The following is a 16,885-nucleotide window of genomic DNA, read 5'->3' on the forward strand; positions in this document are numbered from 1 at the left end:
GGGCGAGCACGTGCGAGTGTCGCCTCCACGTATCCTCTCCCGCACCGTGGGAATTATGCCGGACTTAGACCTGATCACCGTAAGGTATTGAAACCCTAGGCTGCAGAGGCACAAGTGCAGTCTGTGCGGCCCCCACTGCGCCACCAATGCTAAGACTGCGGTGCGGCAGGAGGCGGACGGTCCCTTTCCTCACCCCTTGAAGGGGTTAGATGGAGCCAGGGTGCCTGCACCGTCCTTTTTTGTCATACGGCCCCCCCTCCCCTCTACCTGAGCTGGAGCTGAAGCACGGAGGAGGGTGGCCTGGGAGGCTCCTCTAGCGGCGCAGCGTCCGGGCGCCACAACGCGCTCCCTGGCGTCAGGCAGCAGCGGACCCGGTTCCGGCCTTTGCTGGGGCTCGGCGGTTCTGCCCCCCTGGGGCGGATATCAAAAATTTAGGCCGCGGCTTCGGCCGTCGTTAGGCCGCGGCCAGGAGTCCCCGCCCCCCGGCGTCGCATCACACCGGCCCCGCCCCCCGTGGCCTGGGCGGACACAAGAAATTTAGGCCCCGGCTTCGGGCCTAAGCTAGGCCGAGACGGAACTACTGCCCTCGGGAGTCCTTCCTGGGGCCAGCCTGTAGTTGTGGCGCACAGAACGAAGCGTCGCCTGCACTTCCAGGACACGGGAAACAGGAGTGGGGCAATTGCTGCCGCCTAGCTCACTGAGAGGCCACGCTAGGAAAAAACAAGGAGCGCCCTCCCCCAGCGTTTTTTTGCGGCACGGATGCCTCGCAGGTACAGCATGTCAGGAAAACCTAAGACGCACACGTTTCTTTTCGCTGCATGCATCTCCTGTCGGTCCGTTTTTTCGCATGCGCAGACCAAGCGAGTATGTGAAGCCTGCAAGTCCGAACGCACCCAGGAGCCCTCCCCTGTGACCGAGCCCAGTGTACTAAGTCCCCCGGAATGGGCGTTATCGCTGTCGCAATCCATGGTGTCACGAGAGCAATCGAGTCCCTTCGCGCCCCAGATAGGGGCAGGGACAGTGGCTCGCCTGTCTTAGAGGGGTCCTCTACCTCACAGGAGCCTCCGGCCTGCAGGGGCCGCTCTCCAGGCAGACCCGGGGAAAACGAACCCACACGGCGTCTCCCGGTCCATCCGGTGCCTCGGCATACGTGAGCTCTGCTTCTCGCTCCCTGTCACCAGCAGTCTATAGTGAGCAAGGCTCGGACTACGACTCGGACGAACCCCTTGATCTAGATACGCCGGGTGGTCAGGAAACGGTTGACGTTCTCATAGAGGCCGTCAACCAGACTCTGGGGATTGAGGATGATTCCACCCTGGTTTTGGGCCATAAGGTGTCATTTAAGCTAGTCTATCGTCCCCATAGAGTTTTTTGCACTCACCCTGTATTTGATGACATAGTGCAATGACACAGAGAACGGCCGGACAGGCGTTTCTCGGGCCAGAAGGCACTTGAGGCGTGGTATCCTTTTGCACCGGATCTTCATAAAAAGTGGATGGAATCCCCAATGGTGGATCCACCTGTGTTGTGCTTGGCTACAAAAGCGCTACTATCCGTACCTAGTGGCTCTTCTATTAAGGATCCCACTGATCATCTCATAGAGAACTTGGCTCGCTCAGTGTTTAAGGCATCGGGATCAGCACTCTCTCCCTCGTTCGCAGCAACGTGGGTAGCCAAGGCCATGATTTCTTGGTCAGAATCATTGAATAGAGCCTTGCAAGACATAGACCTACCAGCTGAAGTATCAGAAATCGCAAATTAGCTATGGCGGGGGACTACTTGATCAATGCATCTTTAGATGCGGATAACTGCGCTGCACTTGCGGCCGCAAATGCAATCTCCATTAGGAGAGCTCTATGGTTAAAGACGTGGCGGTCCGATTCAGCCTCAAAAAAGTCCTTGACAGCGCTACCATACCAGTGTGGCCGCCTGTTCGGAGAGAAGTTAGATCAGCTCATCTTCGACTCCATAGGAGGCAAGAGAGCGGTTTTCTTCCTCAACAAAAGGTCAAACCGCCGTTTCCTCACCAGTTTCAGGCGCGTTTTCGGGCCTTTCGCAACCCTGGGTGGACGACGGCGGCTAATTCCGCCGCTTCAAGGCGCCCCAACCAGAATAGGGACCGACAGGTCTCATATAGAGCCAACCCATTGGGCAGGATGTGGGCTATCCAGTCCAGGTCGAGAGGATCCAGGTCCCAAAGATCTACAGCCAAATGACTCGGGGCATCTGCCAGGTAACACCAACAAGGTAGGCGGCCGCCTACTCTGGTTTCACCACGTCTGGCTCAATGTCGCACAGGACACATGGGTGAGAGAGCTGGTGTCCACAGGGTACAAGATAGAATTTGTCAGGTACCCCCCAAGACGATTTTTTTTTCTTTCCCGTCTTCCCAAAGTGGATACCGGGGCAAAGGCTCTACTAGGAGATCGATTCGCTCTGCCACAACGGAGTCATCATTCCAGTACCGGAAAATGAGATGACTCAGGGCTTCTATTCCAACCTGTTTGCAGTCCCCAAAAAGGACGGGACTGCCAGGCCCATTTTGGACCTAAAGCTTCTGAACAAATTTATCAGGATCAGACATTTCCGGATGGAATCTCTCCGTTCAGTCATATCGGCAATGGGGCAGGGAGAGTACTTGGCCTCTATCGATATCCAGGACGCCTATCTACATATCCCCATTTTCCCTCCGTATCAAAGGTTTCTACGCTTCGCCATCAGCGGTCTACATTTTCAGTTTGCAGCGCTGCCCTTCGGGCTAGCCACTGCCCCCTGTGTGTTCACAAAGTTCATGGTAGTCCCCATGGCCATCCTGCACTCCCGGGGCATAGTCGTATTTCCCTACTTAGACAACCTCTTGGTCAAGGACCCTTCAAGGCGGGCATGCGAGGAAAGTGTCAGCATCACACTAGATACTCTTGCCCGCTTAGGGTGGTTGGTCAATGTATAGAAGTCATCCCTGGTTCCAGCTCAGAGTATTTCCTTTTTAGGGATGATCTTCGACACTTTCCGAGGGTTGGTAATTCTCCCTCGAGACAAGGCCCTAGCCCTCCAGCAGGGAGTGCGGGTACTGCGCCAACCACTCCCTCATACCATCCGCTTCTGCATGAGGATTCTAGGAAAAATGGTGGCGGCTATGGAAGCGATCCCGTTCGCCCAATTCCATCTTCGCCCCCTTCAGCACGCCCTCTTGGCATCCTGGGACAAGAACTCGTTCACGCTCGATCACCTATGATGGTTGTCCTCTCAGGTCAGACAGTCACTAGAGTGGTGGACAATCAGTTCCTCCCTTCTTCAGGGGTGTGACATCGGCGGCCGTGCCCGCCGATGCCCCTTTAGCGGCGGTGCCCGCCGCAGCTTCCTCTCACCTGCGCCCCCCGGTTCGCGCGTTTCTCCGCGCTGCTTGCCGCTCTGCTGCGGGTAACCGCGACGGCCTTAGGCCGCGCACGCGCGTTCCCCCGGCCTCTTCTGTTGGCAGGGGGCGTCGCTAGGGGAGGGTCTGTAGGGCGCACTTCCGGTCTCCGCATATATCAGGCGTCCGCTCTATTCTGAGGGCGCCTGATGATTGTTTGTGACTTGCAGCACCCATCGGCCCTACCTTCTTCAGTGTACCCTGCCTATCCTTGCTGTTCCTTTGTCTGCCCTGTTCTTGGTCCGTGTCCGTCTTCCTGTCTCCTCCCTGTGGTCCTCGCTGTACCTTTCCTGTAGGCTCCCAGCCATTTCCTACTGCCCTCCACCTCGCTACTCCTGCTCTGTCTGCCTGTCCTCCGAGTCATCCCTGCTGGCTCCGGCTGTCGCGGTTCCGCCCCCTGCGGTCCTGCCCCTAACGATCCCTGTACAGGGGTCGGTCTTCACCAGGTGTGCTCGGCCCAGGGGCTCCGGATCCGCGATCCAGAGGGTCCACTCTTGGACGTATTAGCCAGAGGCGTCACAGTATCATCAGGCCATGGATCCCGCCGGTGCCGCAGCCGCCACACAAAAGGAATTGCTTTTCCTTCGTGAAAATCAGAACCGGATAATGTCCTTTATGAAGTCTATGGACACCCGGTTGTCCGCCCTGCAGACCTCTGACCCCGGGCACGCTCCCCTCTTAGTCAGCCTTCAACAGGAGCTCGCGCAGCAGCGCGACGCCCAATCCCACATCTTGGGTTACATGGCATCCGTGGATGACCGATTGCTGGCCCTGCAATTTTCTGCTGCCGCTGCAACTTCCTCCCCGGATGTAGCCTCTACTCCGGCTCCCCGTCTGGGTAAACCCCCCAGGTACAGCGGAGATCCCAAGTTATGCCGGGGTTTTTTAAATCAATGCAGGCTACATTTTGAGCTTGCCCCCCTTCAGTACCCTACTGACCGCGCCAAGGTGGCGTTCGTTGTGTCCCATCTTGAGGGTGAGGCTCTGTCCTGGGTGAACCCCTTGTGGGAGAGAGATGACCCCGTAGTGTTAAGTATACAGACCTTCTTAGAAACCTTTCGCAAGGTATTCGATGAACCGGGTCGCTTAGCATCCTCCACTGAGGCCCTTTTTAACCTCCGCCAGGGTTCCCTCACAGTGGGGCAATACGCCATCCGCTTCCGGACCCTCTCTTCTGAGTTGGGGTGGAACAATGAGGCTCTTGTGGGAGCCTTTTGGAGAGGCCTCTCCAGTAAGATCAAGGATGAGCTTGCCGGGCGAGACACCCCCACCACTCTGGAGGACCTTATTTCGCTGGCCACTCGCATAGACCTACGCTTTCAGGAGCGCGCTCGAGAGGCAGTCGGAGAGAGAAGGTCCTTTAGGCTGTATCAGGCTCCTGTCCCCCGTTTCCCTGTATCTCCTGTTAGCACCGCTTCTGAGCCTATGCAGGTTGATCGTGTCAGACTGTCCGAGCAACGCCGCAGGGAGAGGATGACCAAGGGTCTCTGCCTGTACTGTGGAGGTGCCAACCATTTTGTGCGTTCCTGTCCAGAGAAGCCAGAGAGGTCGGGAAATGCCTCCACCTAGGTCAGGTAAGAGAGGACCCCCTAGGTGATCCAAATTCCTCTCTTCCCCTTACTCTTTCAGCTTTGCTAATTACAGGTCGGGGGCGTGGGTCTGTGGAGGCGTATGTGGACTCGGGTGCTGCCGGTAATTTCATCCGCCAGGAGGAGGTTGACAAACTCCAGATTCCGGTGTTGGTATTGAAGAACCCTCGCGCTATTTCCTCCGTTGATGGTAAACCTTTACCCGGACTCATCACCATGGTTACCGTCGAAGTAGACCTTCAAATCGGAGCTCTCCACCTCGAAAAGATAGCCTTTTATGTCCTGCCACAACTAGCCCATGCTGTTCTCCTAGGACTGCCCTGGCTCAGACGGCACGAGCCTGTGATTGACTGGCGCTCTGGGGAAGTTCTCCGTTGGGGGCACTCCTGCCAGGAGCGCTGCCTACGGGCTCTCACGCGTCCTCGTCCATGCTTGAAGCCTGCCGACCTCCCGGGCTTACCCGCACCCTATCACACGTTTGCCGACGTGTTCAGCAAGAAGGAGGCGGATTCCTTACCCCCTCATCGCTCCTATGACTGCCCTATCGACCTAGTTCCTGGTGCCACTCCTCCCAGAGGGAGAACTTATCCTCTGTCCCCAGCAGAGACCTCGGCTATGTCGGAATATATACAGGAAAATCTGGCCAAGGGGTTCATCCGGAAGTCCTCGTCCCCTGCGGGCGCAGGTTTCTTCTTCGTCCGGAAGAAAGATGGGTCCCTGCGACCCTGTATTGACTACCGGGGCCTGAACAACATCACGGTTAAAAACCGGTACCCGCTCCCGCTGATTCCTGAACTCTTCGACCGGCTGAGGGGGGCCAGAATCTTCACGAAGTTGGATCTGCGGGGAGCTTACAACTTAATCCGAATCCGAGCGGGGGACGAGTGGAAGACAGCCTTCAATACCCGGGACGGCCATTATGAATACTTGGTCATGCCGTTCGGTCTCTGCAATGCTCCAGCGGTGTTTCAGGAATTCGTAAATGAGGTGTTCCGAGACCTACTCTATTCCTGCGTGGTGGTGTATTTGGACGATATCCTCGTTTTCTCGACCGACCTCTCCTCCCATCGGAGAAGTGTACGCATGGTCCTGCAGCGCCTTCGAGAAAATCGTCTTTACGCCAAGATCGAGAAGTGCCTCTTCGAGCAAACAGCGTTACCCTTCTTGGGGTATATCATCACGGATTCCGGTCTTAAGATGGATCCGGACAAGCTGTCCGCGGTACTCCAGTGGCCTCGTCCGGTTGGCATAAAGGCCATCCAGCGTTTCCTCGGCTTCGCTAATTATTACCGGCAGTTTATACCCCACTTCTCTACAGTCACCAAGCCCATTACGGTCCTGACCCGTAAGGGGACGAAGCCTAACGTCTGGCCCTCTGAAGCCGAGGACGCCTTTCTTGCCCTGAAACGCTCGTTTGCTTCTGCTCCGATTTTACACCGTCCAGTGGCCAGTAGGCCCTTCATTCTGGAGGTTGATGCCTCCTCCACTGGAGCTGGGGCAGTTCTCTCCCAACAGGCTCCATCTGGACGTCTTGTCCCCTGCGGGTTCTTCTCCAAATCCTTTTCTCCGGCGGAGTGCAACTACATTGGGGACCGGGAATTATTGGCCATTAAAATGGCGCTGGAGGAATGGCGATATCTGCTCGAGGGGGCAGTGCACCCCTTTATTATCTTCACGGACCACAAGAACCTGGCCTACCTGCAATCTGCCCAGAGACTCAACTCCAGACAAGCCAGGTGGGCTCTGTATTTTTCCCGTTTTGAGTTTAAGCTCCACTTCCGGCCCGGCAGTAAGAACATCAAAGCCGATGCGCTTTCCAGATCTTTGCAGCCACCGGAGAGGGAGGAGGATCCATCATATATCATCGAGCCGGCTAAGGTTATCTCCGTGGCCCCCGTGAGATTCTCTAACCCTCCGCCTGGCAAGACCTTCGTTCCTCCAAACAAACGCCTGGAAGTACTGCGCTGGGGACATTCTTCCAAGGTTGCTGGGCACGTTGGGATTAAGAAGACTCTTTTGCTTCTTTCCCGGTATTACTGGTGGTCCTCTCTCCACCAGGATGCAAAGGACTTTGTAGCCTCCTGCAGGACTTGTGCTCAGAACAAGGTTCCAAGGACTCTCCCCTCCGGCCTCCTTCATCCGTTGCCTGTTCCAGAGGCTCCTTGGCAGCAAATCGCCATGGATTTCGTGACTGATCTGCCTCGCTCGGCTGGGTGTACTACCATCTTAGTCGTCGCTGACCGCTTTTCCAAGATGGCCCACTTTATTCCCTTGGTCGGACTGCCATCTGCCCCAAAGTTGGCCGAAATCTTTATCCACCACGTGTTCAGGCTACATGGTCTCCCTCTGCGAATCGTGACCGATCGAGGGGTCCAGTTTACTTCCCGATTCTGGAGGGCTCTCTGTCGGCTCCTGGGCACGTCTCTCGACTTCTCTTCAGCGTATCATCCTCAAACCAACGGCCAAGTGGAACGGATTAACCAAATTCTGACCACCTACCTACGCCACTTTTCTAACGCCCATCAAGATAATTGGGTCTCTCTTCTACCATGGGCGGAATTCGCTCATAATAATCATTCCAGCGAATCAACGTCCAAGACACCGTTCTTTGTGGTAACTGGGCTAAATCCTGGGGTTCCATTGCCCTTTTCCGCATCGTCTGGAGTTCCTGCAGCAGACACTCTCGCCAAGGAGTTTTCGCAAATTTGGAAGGAGACCAGAGAGGCGCTCGAGCTAGCCAACGTCCGAATTAAGAAACACGCGGACAAAAGACGAAGGGATCTACCCCCGTACCAGCCCGGGGACAAAGTCTGGCTTTCTACCAAACATATCCGCCTGAAAGTCCCTGCTTACAAATTAAGTCCTCGGTACATCGGGCCTTTTGAAGTACTTGGGCGCATTAACCAGGTAGCCTACAAATTGAGGTTGCCGGCGTCACTCCGGGTCCCTAACGCCTTCCATATCTCGCTCCTTAAACCTGTGGTCTTGAATCGGTTTCAACCAACCTCCATGTCCCCTCCCTCGCCAATTTGTTCTAACAATATCTTTGAAGTAAAGGACATTCTGGCTATGAAAAGGGTCAAGGGTAAGACTCTTTTTCTTATCGACTGGAAGGGTTTTGGCCCAGAGGAGAGGTCCTGGGAGCCCCGAGAGAATGTCGATGCCCCCCTTATCATGAAAAGATTTCTAACCAACCTCAGAAGGAGAGGGCATATGGGAGGGGGTACTGTGACATCGGCGGCCGTGCCCGCCGATGCCCCTTTAGCGGCGGTGCCCGCCGCAGCTTCCTCTCACCTGCGCCCCCCGGTTCGCGCGTTTCTCCGCGCTGCTTGCCGCTCTGCTGCGGGTAACCGCGACGGCCTTAGGCCGCGCACGCGCGTTCCCCCGGCCTCTTCTGTTGGCAGGGGGCGTCGCTAGGGGAGGGTCTGTAGGGCGCACTTCCGGTCTCCGCATATATCAGGCGTCCGCTCTATTCTGAGGGCGCCTGATGATTGTTTGTGACTTGCAGCACCCATCGGCCCTACCTTCTTCAGTGTACCCTGCCTATCCTTGCTGTTCCTTTGTCTGCCCTGTTCTTGGTCCGTGTCCGTCTTCCTGTCTCCTCCCTGTGGTCCTCGCTGTACCTTTCCTGTAGGCTCCCAGCCATTTCCTACTGCCCTCCACCTCGCTACTCCTGCTCTGTCTGCCTGTCCTCCGAGTCGTCCCTGCTGGCTCCGGCTGTCGCGGTTCCGCCCCCTGCGGTCCTGCCCCTAACGATCCCTGTACAGGGGTCGGTCTTCACCAGGTGTGCTCGGCCCAGGGGCTCCGGATCCGCGATCCAGAGGGTCCACTCTTGGACGTATTAGCCAGAGGCGTCACAAGGGGCAACACTTTCCCTCAGATCAGTGGCAGTTGGTCACAACCGACGCCAGCCTCCTCAGCTGGGGAGCGGTTTTTCGCCACCACACGACCCAGGGACGGTGGTCGCCGCAGAAGGCACGCCTCCCGATCAACTTGTTGGAGATACGGGCGATCTGGCTTACTCTGCAGCGTTTTCATCACCTTCTAGCAGGCCGCCCAGTCCGGATCCAGTCGGACAACGCCACGGCGGTGGCTTACATAAATCACCAAGGGGGCACCCGCAGCAGGGCAACCATGCGCAAGGTAGGGCACGTTCTTCACTGGGCCAAGAGGAACCGCACAGTGATATCGGCGGTCCACATCCCGGGTGTAGAAAACTGGGTGGCAGACTTCCTCAGCCGACAGGGGCTTGGGTCCGGGGAATAGTCATTACACCCCGAAGTCTTTCAGCAGATTTGCCAACGGTAGGGAACATCGAATGTGGATCTGATGGCTTCCAGGGTGAACGCCAAGGTGTCCGTATTTGTCGCCCGGTCCCGACACCCGCAGGAAATCGCCGTGGATGCGCTGGTTCTGCCATGGAACCAGTTTCGTCTCCCATACCCATTTCCCCCGCTGCCACTACTTCGGAGGGTCATCAAGAAGATCAAGGCAGAAGGGGCGCCAGCGATTCTGCTGGCCCCAGACTGGCCTCATCGGGCGTGGTACGCAGATCTAGTGCAGCTGCTTGCCGACGTGTCGTGGCAACTACCAGAGCTCCCAGATCTACTTTCCAGGGGCCGATATGCCACCCGGACTCAGGCGGGGTTTGGGCGCAAAGTGGTTGCTACAGTGGTTAGTGCCCGGAAGCCTGCCTCGGCACAAATTTACCACCACACCTGGAAGGTTTTCTTTGCATGGTGTCGAGGCCGCGGTTGTTCTCCACTGAGATTCTCTGTCCCTAACATCTTGGCTTTTCTCCAGTCTGGCCTAGACTCAGGCTTGGCCCCCAGTTCTCTCAGAAGACAGATATCGGCTTTATCCGTCCTTTTTCAGCACAGGATTGCTACCAACTTGCAGGTAAAGACTTTCATTCAGGGGGTCTCCCACTTGGTACCTCCCTATAAGGTGCCTATGGACACCTGGGACCTTAACCTGGTCCTAAGCGTTCTGCAGGAAGCTCCATTTGAGCCGCTACAGGATGTCGTTCTGTCATACCTTTCCTGGAAGGTGGTGTTCCTTGTAGCTATAACATCAATCAGGCGGGTCTCTGAGCTGGCAGCCCTATCTTGTCGAGCCCTGTTTCTGGCTTTTCACAAAGACAAGGTGGTTCTTAGACCAGTGCCTCCCTTTTTGCCAAAAGTCGTTTCCTTGTTTCACATTAATGAGGATATTGTCTTGCCCTCTTTTTGTCCAGCACCGGTACACCGTGTGGAAAAGGCCCTGCATGCGTTATTCCTGGTGAGAGCACTCAGGAGGTACGTGTCTCGGACGGCACCCTTTCATCAGTCAGACGCGCAGTTCGTGCTCCCTGATTGTCACAGGAAGGGACTCGCTGCCTCAAAATCGACCATAGCCAGATTGATTCGTTTGGCTATTCAGGAGTCCTACCGCATCAGAGGTGCGCCGATTCCAGCAAGGATCAGAGCACACTCTACTTGGGCAGTGAGCGCCTCTTGGGCGCTTCGGCACCAGGCTTCGATGGAACAGGTTTGCAAGGCAGCAAACGGTCCAGCCTGCACACGTTTACTAAACATTACAATATCCATACTCAGGCTTCAGCGGATGCGAGCCTGGGTAGAAGGATTCTCCAAGCAGCGGTGGCGCACCAGTAGACAGGAGGTGCATGTAACTTGGATCGGTGAGTCAACTTCCCACCCAGGGACTGCTTTAGGACGTCCCACAGTACCTGTGTCCCCTAATGAGTCGAAGGAGAAACATGGATTTTCGTGATAACTCACCGTAAATTCCTTTTCTCCGAGACGCTCATTGGGGACACAGCACCCACCCTGATAGCCAATTTGGCTTCTGTTTGTTTAATTAATATGCAAAAAAGAAAAAAGAAAGAGGCCAGCGTCGCTTGAGGTAAGAACGCATAACATGAAGTGCATATGCACATAATATCTAACTGTATTTAATTAATATGCTCTCTGTATGATATTAGGGTGGTTATTTTCTAGACATGTTGTTACCTTCATTAAGGCTGATGTCTGATTTTTGTTTGATCCCCTACTGCTTTTGCACCAAACTGGTTTCCGCCCGCAATCAGGGCGAGGGTGTATATGGCGGAGGAGCTAACCTCTTTTTTTCACTTAGTGTCAGCCTCCAGGCGGCAGTAGCATACACCCACAGTACCTGTGTCCCCCAATGAGCGTCTTTGTTTTTCCACTTACTCATTGCTTTCTATGGGTGAAAAAACACTGAAAGAAGTGACATGCTTCAGTTTGCAAAAACGCAGTTTTCAAAATCAGTGAAGAAAAAAAAAAACCATTTGTACAAAAAGTCAGTGAATTAATCCGTAATGCAGAGTATCTCAGCACACTCACTGACAATATTGCTGTAGGTTGCAGATATCCATACTGCTGTGTATCTCAGCACACTCACTGACAATCCTGCTGTAGGTTGCTGAGATCCATACTGCTGAGTATCTCGGCACACTCACTGACACTCCTGTAGGTTGCTGAGATCCATACTGCAGAGTATCTCTGCACACTCACTGTCAATCCTGCTGTAGGTTGCTGAGATCCATACTGCTGAGTATCTCGGCACACTCACTGTCAATCCTGCTGTAGGTTGCTGAGATCCATACTGCTGAGTATCTCGGCACACTCACTGACAATCCTGCTGTAGGTTGCTGAGATCCATACTGCTGAGTATCTCGGCACACTCACTGACAATCCTGTAGGTTGCTGAGATCCATACTGCTGAGTATCTCGGCACACTCACTGACAATCCTTTAGGTTGCAGAGATCCATACTGCAGAGTATCTCAGCACACTCACTGACAATCCTTTAGGTTGCTGATATCCATACTGCATAATATCTCAGCACACTCACTGACAATCCTGCTGTACGTTAGTGGTAGGGCTACCAGCGATCAGGACGTTGTCACCTATCCTATTGACAGCAGAATCTTGATACAAATCCTTTTAAAGGGCATCTGTTAGTAGGATCAACACTCCTAAGCTGTCCATATGAGCTTGCAGGTCCTACTGACAGATGCCCTTTAAAGGGATATTTCGCCCCAAAATCATATTGTTTGTAGTAGAGGGTTTATCGTGCTTATCACTGGGGGTCCCAATGATCACACCCTCAGCGATTGCTAAAATGGAGCTCTGGAACTCTTATAAAAGATGCTGCAGCCCTGTCCTGAATGAACAGGAGGTGCACATGCCCTGCCTCCGTTTTAAGGCCGTTCCGTTCCTCTGTTACTAAGAAATTAGCTTTTGAATTGATATGCAAATGAGGCTGAAGGACTATTGTAGATCTGAATCCTCTGTCACTCCAGCTCTATTCCTCACCCAGTTCCCCTTTTTCCTGGTTGACTGACAGCTTCTATGCTATGTGACTCTAGGCAAAGGTATCACTCAAGCAGGAGGAGGCAGGGCGGGGAATAAAGCTGGAGAGGCAGAGGCTTTAGCTCTATCATAGCACTTCTGCCTCATTTGCATATCAATTCAAACACTGATTTCTCAGTAAGGGAGAAACGGACATGCCATGTAAAGATATTGCTGGACTTCTCCCTTAAAGAGCTGCATGTACATAGTTTGGGGATGAAATCCTGCTGACAGATCCCCTTTAATCATGGGAATAACCAGTTAAAGGTTCTTTAGAAAAACAACATAATCTTTATATATAAAAGATAAATGGGATTAATGACTTTACAAGAAGGTCAGTAGACTTGCAAGGTTTGGTCTTGTACTCTTTGGTAAACGGTTCTGTTCTTTTTAGGTTTTACCAGTGGAGGAAACATTTTGACGATCCCACAGTGAGCACCAAGCCTATCAAAAAGACCGTTCACTGCACTGTTTGCAGTCATCCAGGTACATGGATTCCCAATACTGTGCCCCAAATTGTCTAGGTTTGCATCTTTTCTGTAAGTGCTAAGGAGTTCCAGCCCTTTAACGAAAGGATTTTCCCTGCTACATTTACACTGCTTATATTCTGTCTAACTTCCCAGCAACATTTCCTTTTACCACTGCTAGGTTTCTGGGAGGTTATACTAGTTTCATTTATTTTTGGTTCTCCTTACTATTCACTGTCTCCCCTTAAGTGCTTTAAGTTTGTCACCCTGGGTCTTTGTGTCCACCTGCAAACCTTCCTCTCCCCATGTTGGCAGTGTGTTGCTGCCTCCCCTCTGGTTCTTCAGGAGGCACGAGAAACCCCTCAACGGCCTTTTATGGAGTCAGGTCCGAGGTGATGGTTTTATTTGTGTGGTTAGAGATTGACTAGTCTGTACAGGGACCAAACTGAGTGTAGGTGCACCTTCTCTCTATTGCTAATCTTCCTTACTTCCTTTACCTGTGTGTAGTATGTGCATAACACCCTGATTCCACTGTTGTATCACTTAGTTTACGGGGTGTAGCAGTTGTGATAGTTTTCTCTGCTGCAGATCTAGCAGAGCTCGGAATGCTGAGCTGTGTATAACCCCACCCCACACCACTGATTGCCTGCTTTCTTTGTTCACTGTATATTGACAGAAAGCTGATAATTGGTTCTGGGGGTGTGGTTGGACCAGGCAGCACAAGGCCCAGTTGGGCTACCTTCCCACGGTGAGTATTTTGTGTTTTTGATTTTGCAGATTTTCTGCACCTATTAAGTTACTTGTATTTTTTTCATTGCGTTTTTGAATGATTATTTTTTTTTATGCGTTTTTGTCATTTTTTTTTTCCTTTTTTTGGTATGTCGTGTTTGAAATAAAATCACCTTATTTTGGACACTTCTTGTTACATAGCGTTGATATTGAAACAATGATATACGGATTAAATGCGTTTTTACTGTGTATCCGTTGCGGAAGCGCACTAATAAAGCAGATGTGATTTGCCTGCATATTTTCCTCATCTCTTTCAAGTCTGTGGGGGAAATCTGCAAATAAAACGCATATTTACCACAAGAGAAATTGACATGTTGCTGATTTGAAAGACGCACTGCAGGCCAGTTTACACTATGTAAAAAAATCATAGTTGGCACGAGAATTATACAAATTCCATCCCCCTTGCTGGAACTATAAGATGTGTGTTTTGCTCAGCAAAAATGCGGAGCGTCAAAAACGCACCAAATACTTATTGTGGGAACTTAACCTTACAGAGAAAATCAGTATGCTCTGTTGCAGATCTGGGTCTGCTGAGACTCAGCAGTTCCTAGTTTCTTCCGCCATCGGTTGATCACATGAATTGAGAGGAGGAATCACCATTACTGCTTTCTATACTTAACATACAGCATTGCTTAGTGCTTTGTATACAGCGATCAGTTTATTACCATGTCTGTCTTTTCTACGCGGAGTCTGGCTGTTTCTGCTAGTTGTGGAGTCTGGCTGTTTCTGCTAGCCGTGGAGTCTGGCTGTTTCTGCTAGTTGTGGAGTCTGGCTGTTTCTGCCGGCCGTGGAGTCTGGCTGTTTCTGCCGGCCGCGGAGTCTGGCTGTTTCTGCCGGCCGCGGAGTCTGGCTGTTTCTGCCGGCCGCGGAGTCTGGCTGTTTCTGCCGGCCGCGGAGTCTGGCTGTTTCTGCCGGCCGCGGAGTCTGGCTGTTTCTGCCGGCCGCGGAGTCTGGCTGTTTCTGCCGGCCGCGGAGTCTGGCTGTTTCTGCCGGCCGCGGAGTCTGGCTGTTTCTGCCGGCCGCGGAGTCTGGCTGTTTCTGCCGGCCGCGGAGTCTGGCTGTTTCTGCCGGCCGCGAAAAGTTAAAAAGAACCCATCACCCCTCCTGACATGTCTGCTTCCCCCATGAAATGATGATGGCCATGTGCCATTTTAGCCAATGCTGGCGGTCTCAGAATGTGTAGGAAGAAGCTTCGTTGATACCCAGTTATCAGTTGCTTTCTTTTTCCAGGAGGAATAACAGAGGGACTGCATAACAGAGTTGTTTGAAAGGTTTCTCTGGAATTCTTATTTCAAGCAGAATATGACTGGAGGGACGACGATGGTTCTCTCGTAGAACTGATATTTTATCGCCATTCCCGTTTTAGGTTCTACCAAAGAGCACGAGCGAAAAGGCTGCTTATTCTGCGGAAGCGAGAAATTCTGCGACCCTCATGACTATGCTTACTGCTGCCCTTGCGACTGGCACAAGGTCGAGCAAGAAAAGAAGAGCAATTCACTGGAGTTTACCCTTAAGATGTACGTACAGCTGCATCTACAGCGGCCGATCGACCATACATAAGTGACTGGGCGCTCATTTATTGACCCCGTTCACACAGGCACTGGCAAACCGCACATGCACACAATGGTATTGTCATCAGCATACAATGGGGTACGTGCGACGATTAATGATCCAATCCGCTAACTGACAAGTATTTTGCTTGTCTGTTGGTAGATCAGTGGCACCTTTACATGGGTCAATGATCAGGAACCAGCATTTTTCTGATTATCAGCTCATGTACATAGGTCTTGGGAGACATTTTTTTTCACTTATATGCATGTATTTTTGGTCAAACTTCGCTTGTGCAATTGGGTTTCCTTAAAAATGTTGCTCTGTTCGCCTTCTATAGTCTGTGTTGCACTGTCTTCAGTTGACTGTAGAATGAGTTAACTGGGAATCATTCAGTGAGCTCATTCCTATGGTCTGATGTTTTCTTGTTTCTTTTTCATCAGTCTTTTTCTGATCTTTTTTCATTGATTTATGACCAAAGACCACATTGAAGGTAAATGAGCAGGAAAACAAAGAGTAAAAGTCAAAAGGTGCTACTTTTTTTTATGAAACCTAATTGCAAAAATTATTTTTAGCACAAAATGCATACATTTAAGTGAAAAAAAAAAAATAATGGCCCTGTAAATTGGACAACACCTTTAAGTTATCACTGCAGACAAGTAAAATAATTGGCCAGCCCAGTCTTATCCATCTTCGGACACAGTGGCCATATTGATCCTCATTTACTCAAAAGTGAATCCAGTGGTTCGATCTTCTTTAAATCTTATTTTTCCAGTGAACGGCCTAGGTCCTGATTGATTTTTCGTTTTTGTACTCTTCATCTCTGCCTATAGGAAAGCCAAGAAACGTGAGGGATTCCCGTACCCCGAGGTGAGCCGACTTTATTTTGCCTGCAGGATCTTAACCTGGAGATGTGGTCGCGATTATTCTTCTTCATTTTTTCCAGGTTATTGAGGAATTTCTCATAAATAAGGATAAATTGGTCAAAGTGATCAAATGGATGAGGCCCAGTCTGTTGTGCTTCCAGGTACGTTCATTATATATAGAGTCTTTATTTTTTATGTGGTTTTTAGCTTCTATACTTTTTTTTTTATACTATGGGTTGGGCCTGGTATTATAGTAACTGAATCGTGCTTGCACACTGACACTCCTGGAGGCCAGCAGTGCGCACAGTGTGTGCACTCATTTCTAGCTCCTGATTGTAATGTGGTTGCAATACCTCTCACAACCTATGAAGACGTGTGGCGCTGGTTCTAGAAGTAAGCAACCATGTTCTTTAAAAGGGAATCTGTTGGCATCTTTTTGCATATGGAAGCAGTGGTATGGCTGTTTAGGCACTTGTCCACCAATATGAGCGATACCATTGTTTTGCACATGCACAGAGCATTTTAATTGTACTGAGCTGCGGCCAGTGAACTTCCAGATTTTTATCTGGTGGGAGTGTCTCTTCCAGTAATACAGGCTGAATGTGATTTCTGGGTATACCCTTGGTGCTGAGATTTTTAGGAGCTAATATATCATCACAACTTCTATCCTGTAATTTTCCTTTTCTATAGCCTTTTTTTTTCTCCTCTGCCCTTCCTGACGTTCTTTTACCCAGTTCATTCTGTGGGGATTTATGTACAACCCCCTTTCACAAAAGAAATGTATTAGCTGGTTCCCAAAGTGCAAAGTCAACTGTAATATTTATTAAAATATTTTTTTT

The 16,885-nt window shown here is 51.6% G+C and overlaps 1 protein-coding gene across 4 annotated transcripts in view; it reads left to right on the top strand.

Annotated features, from left to right (window-relative positions):
* The window catches only part of GEN1 (GEN1 Holliday junction 5' flap endonuclease), an 88,227-nt gene that overhangs the window by 57,310 nt on the left and 14,032 nt on the right, over window positions 1-16,885 (top strand). For all 4 annotated transcript variants that reach the window (XM_073568272.1, XM_073568271.1, XM_073568273.1 and 1 more), the window contains 4 exons: window positions 12,771-12,862; window positions 14,999-15,149; window positions 16,014-16,050; window positions 16,127-16,207. In XM_073568272.1, the coding sequence (XP_073424373.1) occupies window positions 12,771-12,862; window positions 14,999-15,149; window positions 16,014-16,050; window positions 16,127-16,207 (361 nt within the window). The remainder of the gene's footprint in view (window positions 1-12,770; window positions 12,863-14,998; window positions 15,150-16,013; window positions 16,051-16,126; window positions 16,208-16,885) is intronic.

This window comes from Dendrobates tinctorius, unplaced genomic scaffold, assembly GCF_039654945.1.
Source record: "Dendrobates tinctorius isolate UK_male_01 unplaced genomic scaffold, ASM3965494v1 ptg000021l, whole genome shotgun sequence".
NCBI classification, from domain to species: domain Eukaryota; kingdom Metazoa; phylum Chordata; class Amphibia; order Anura; family Dendrobatidae; genus Dendrobates; species Dendrobates tinctorius.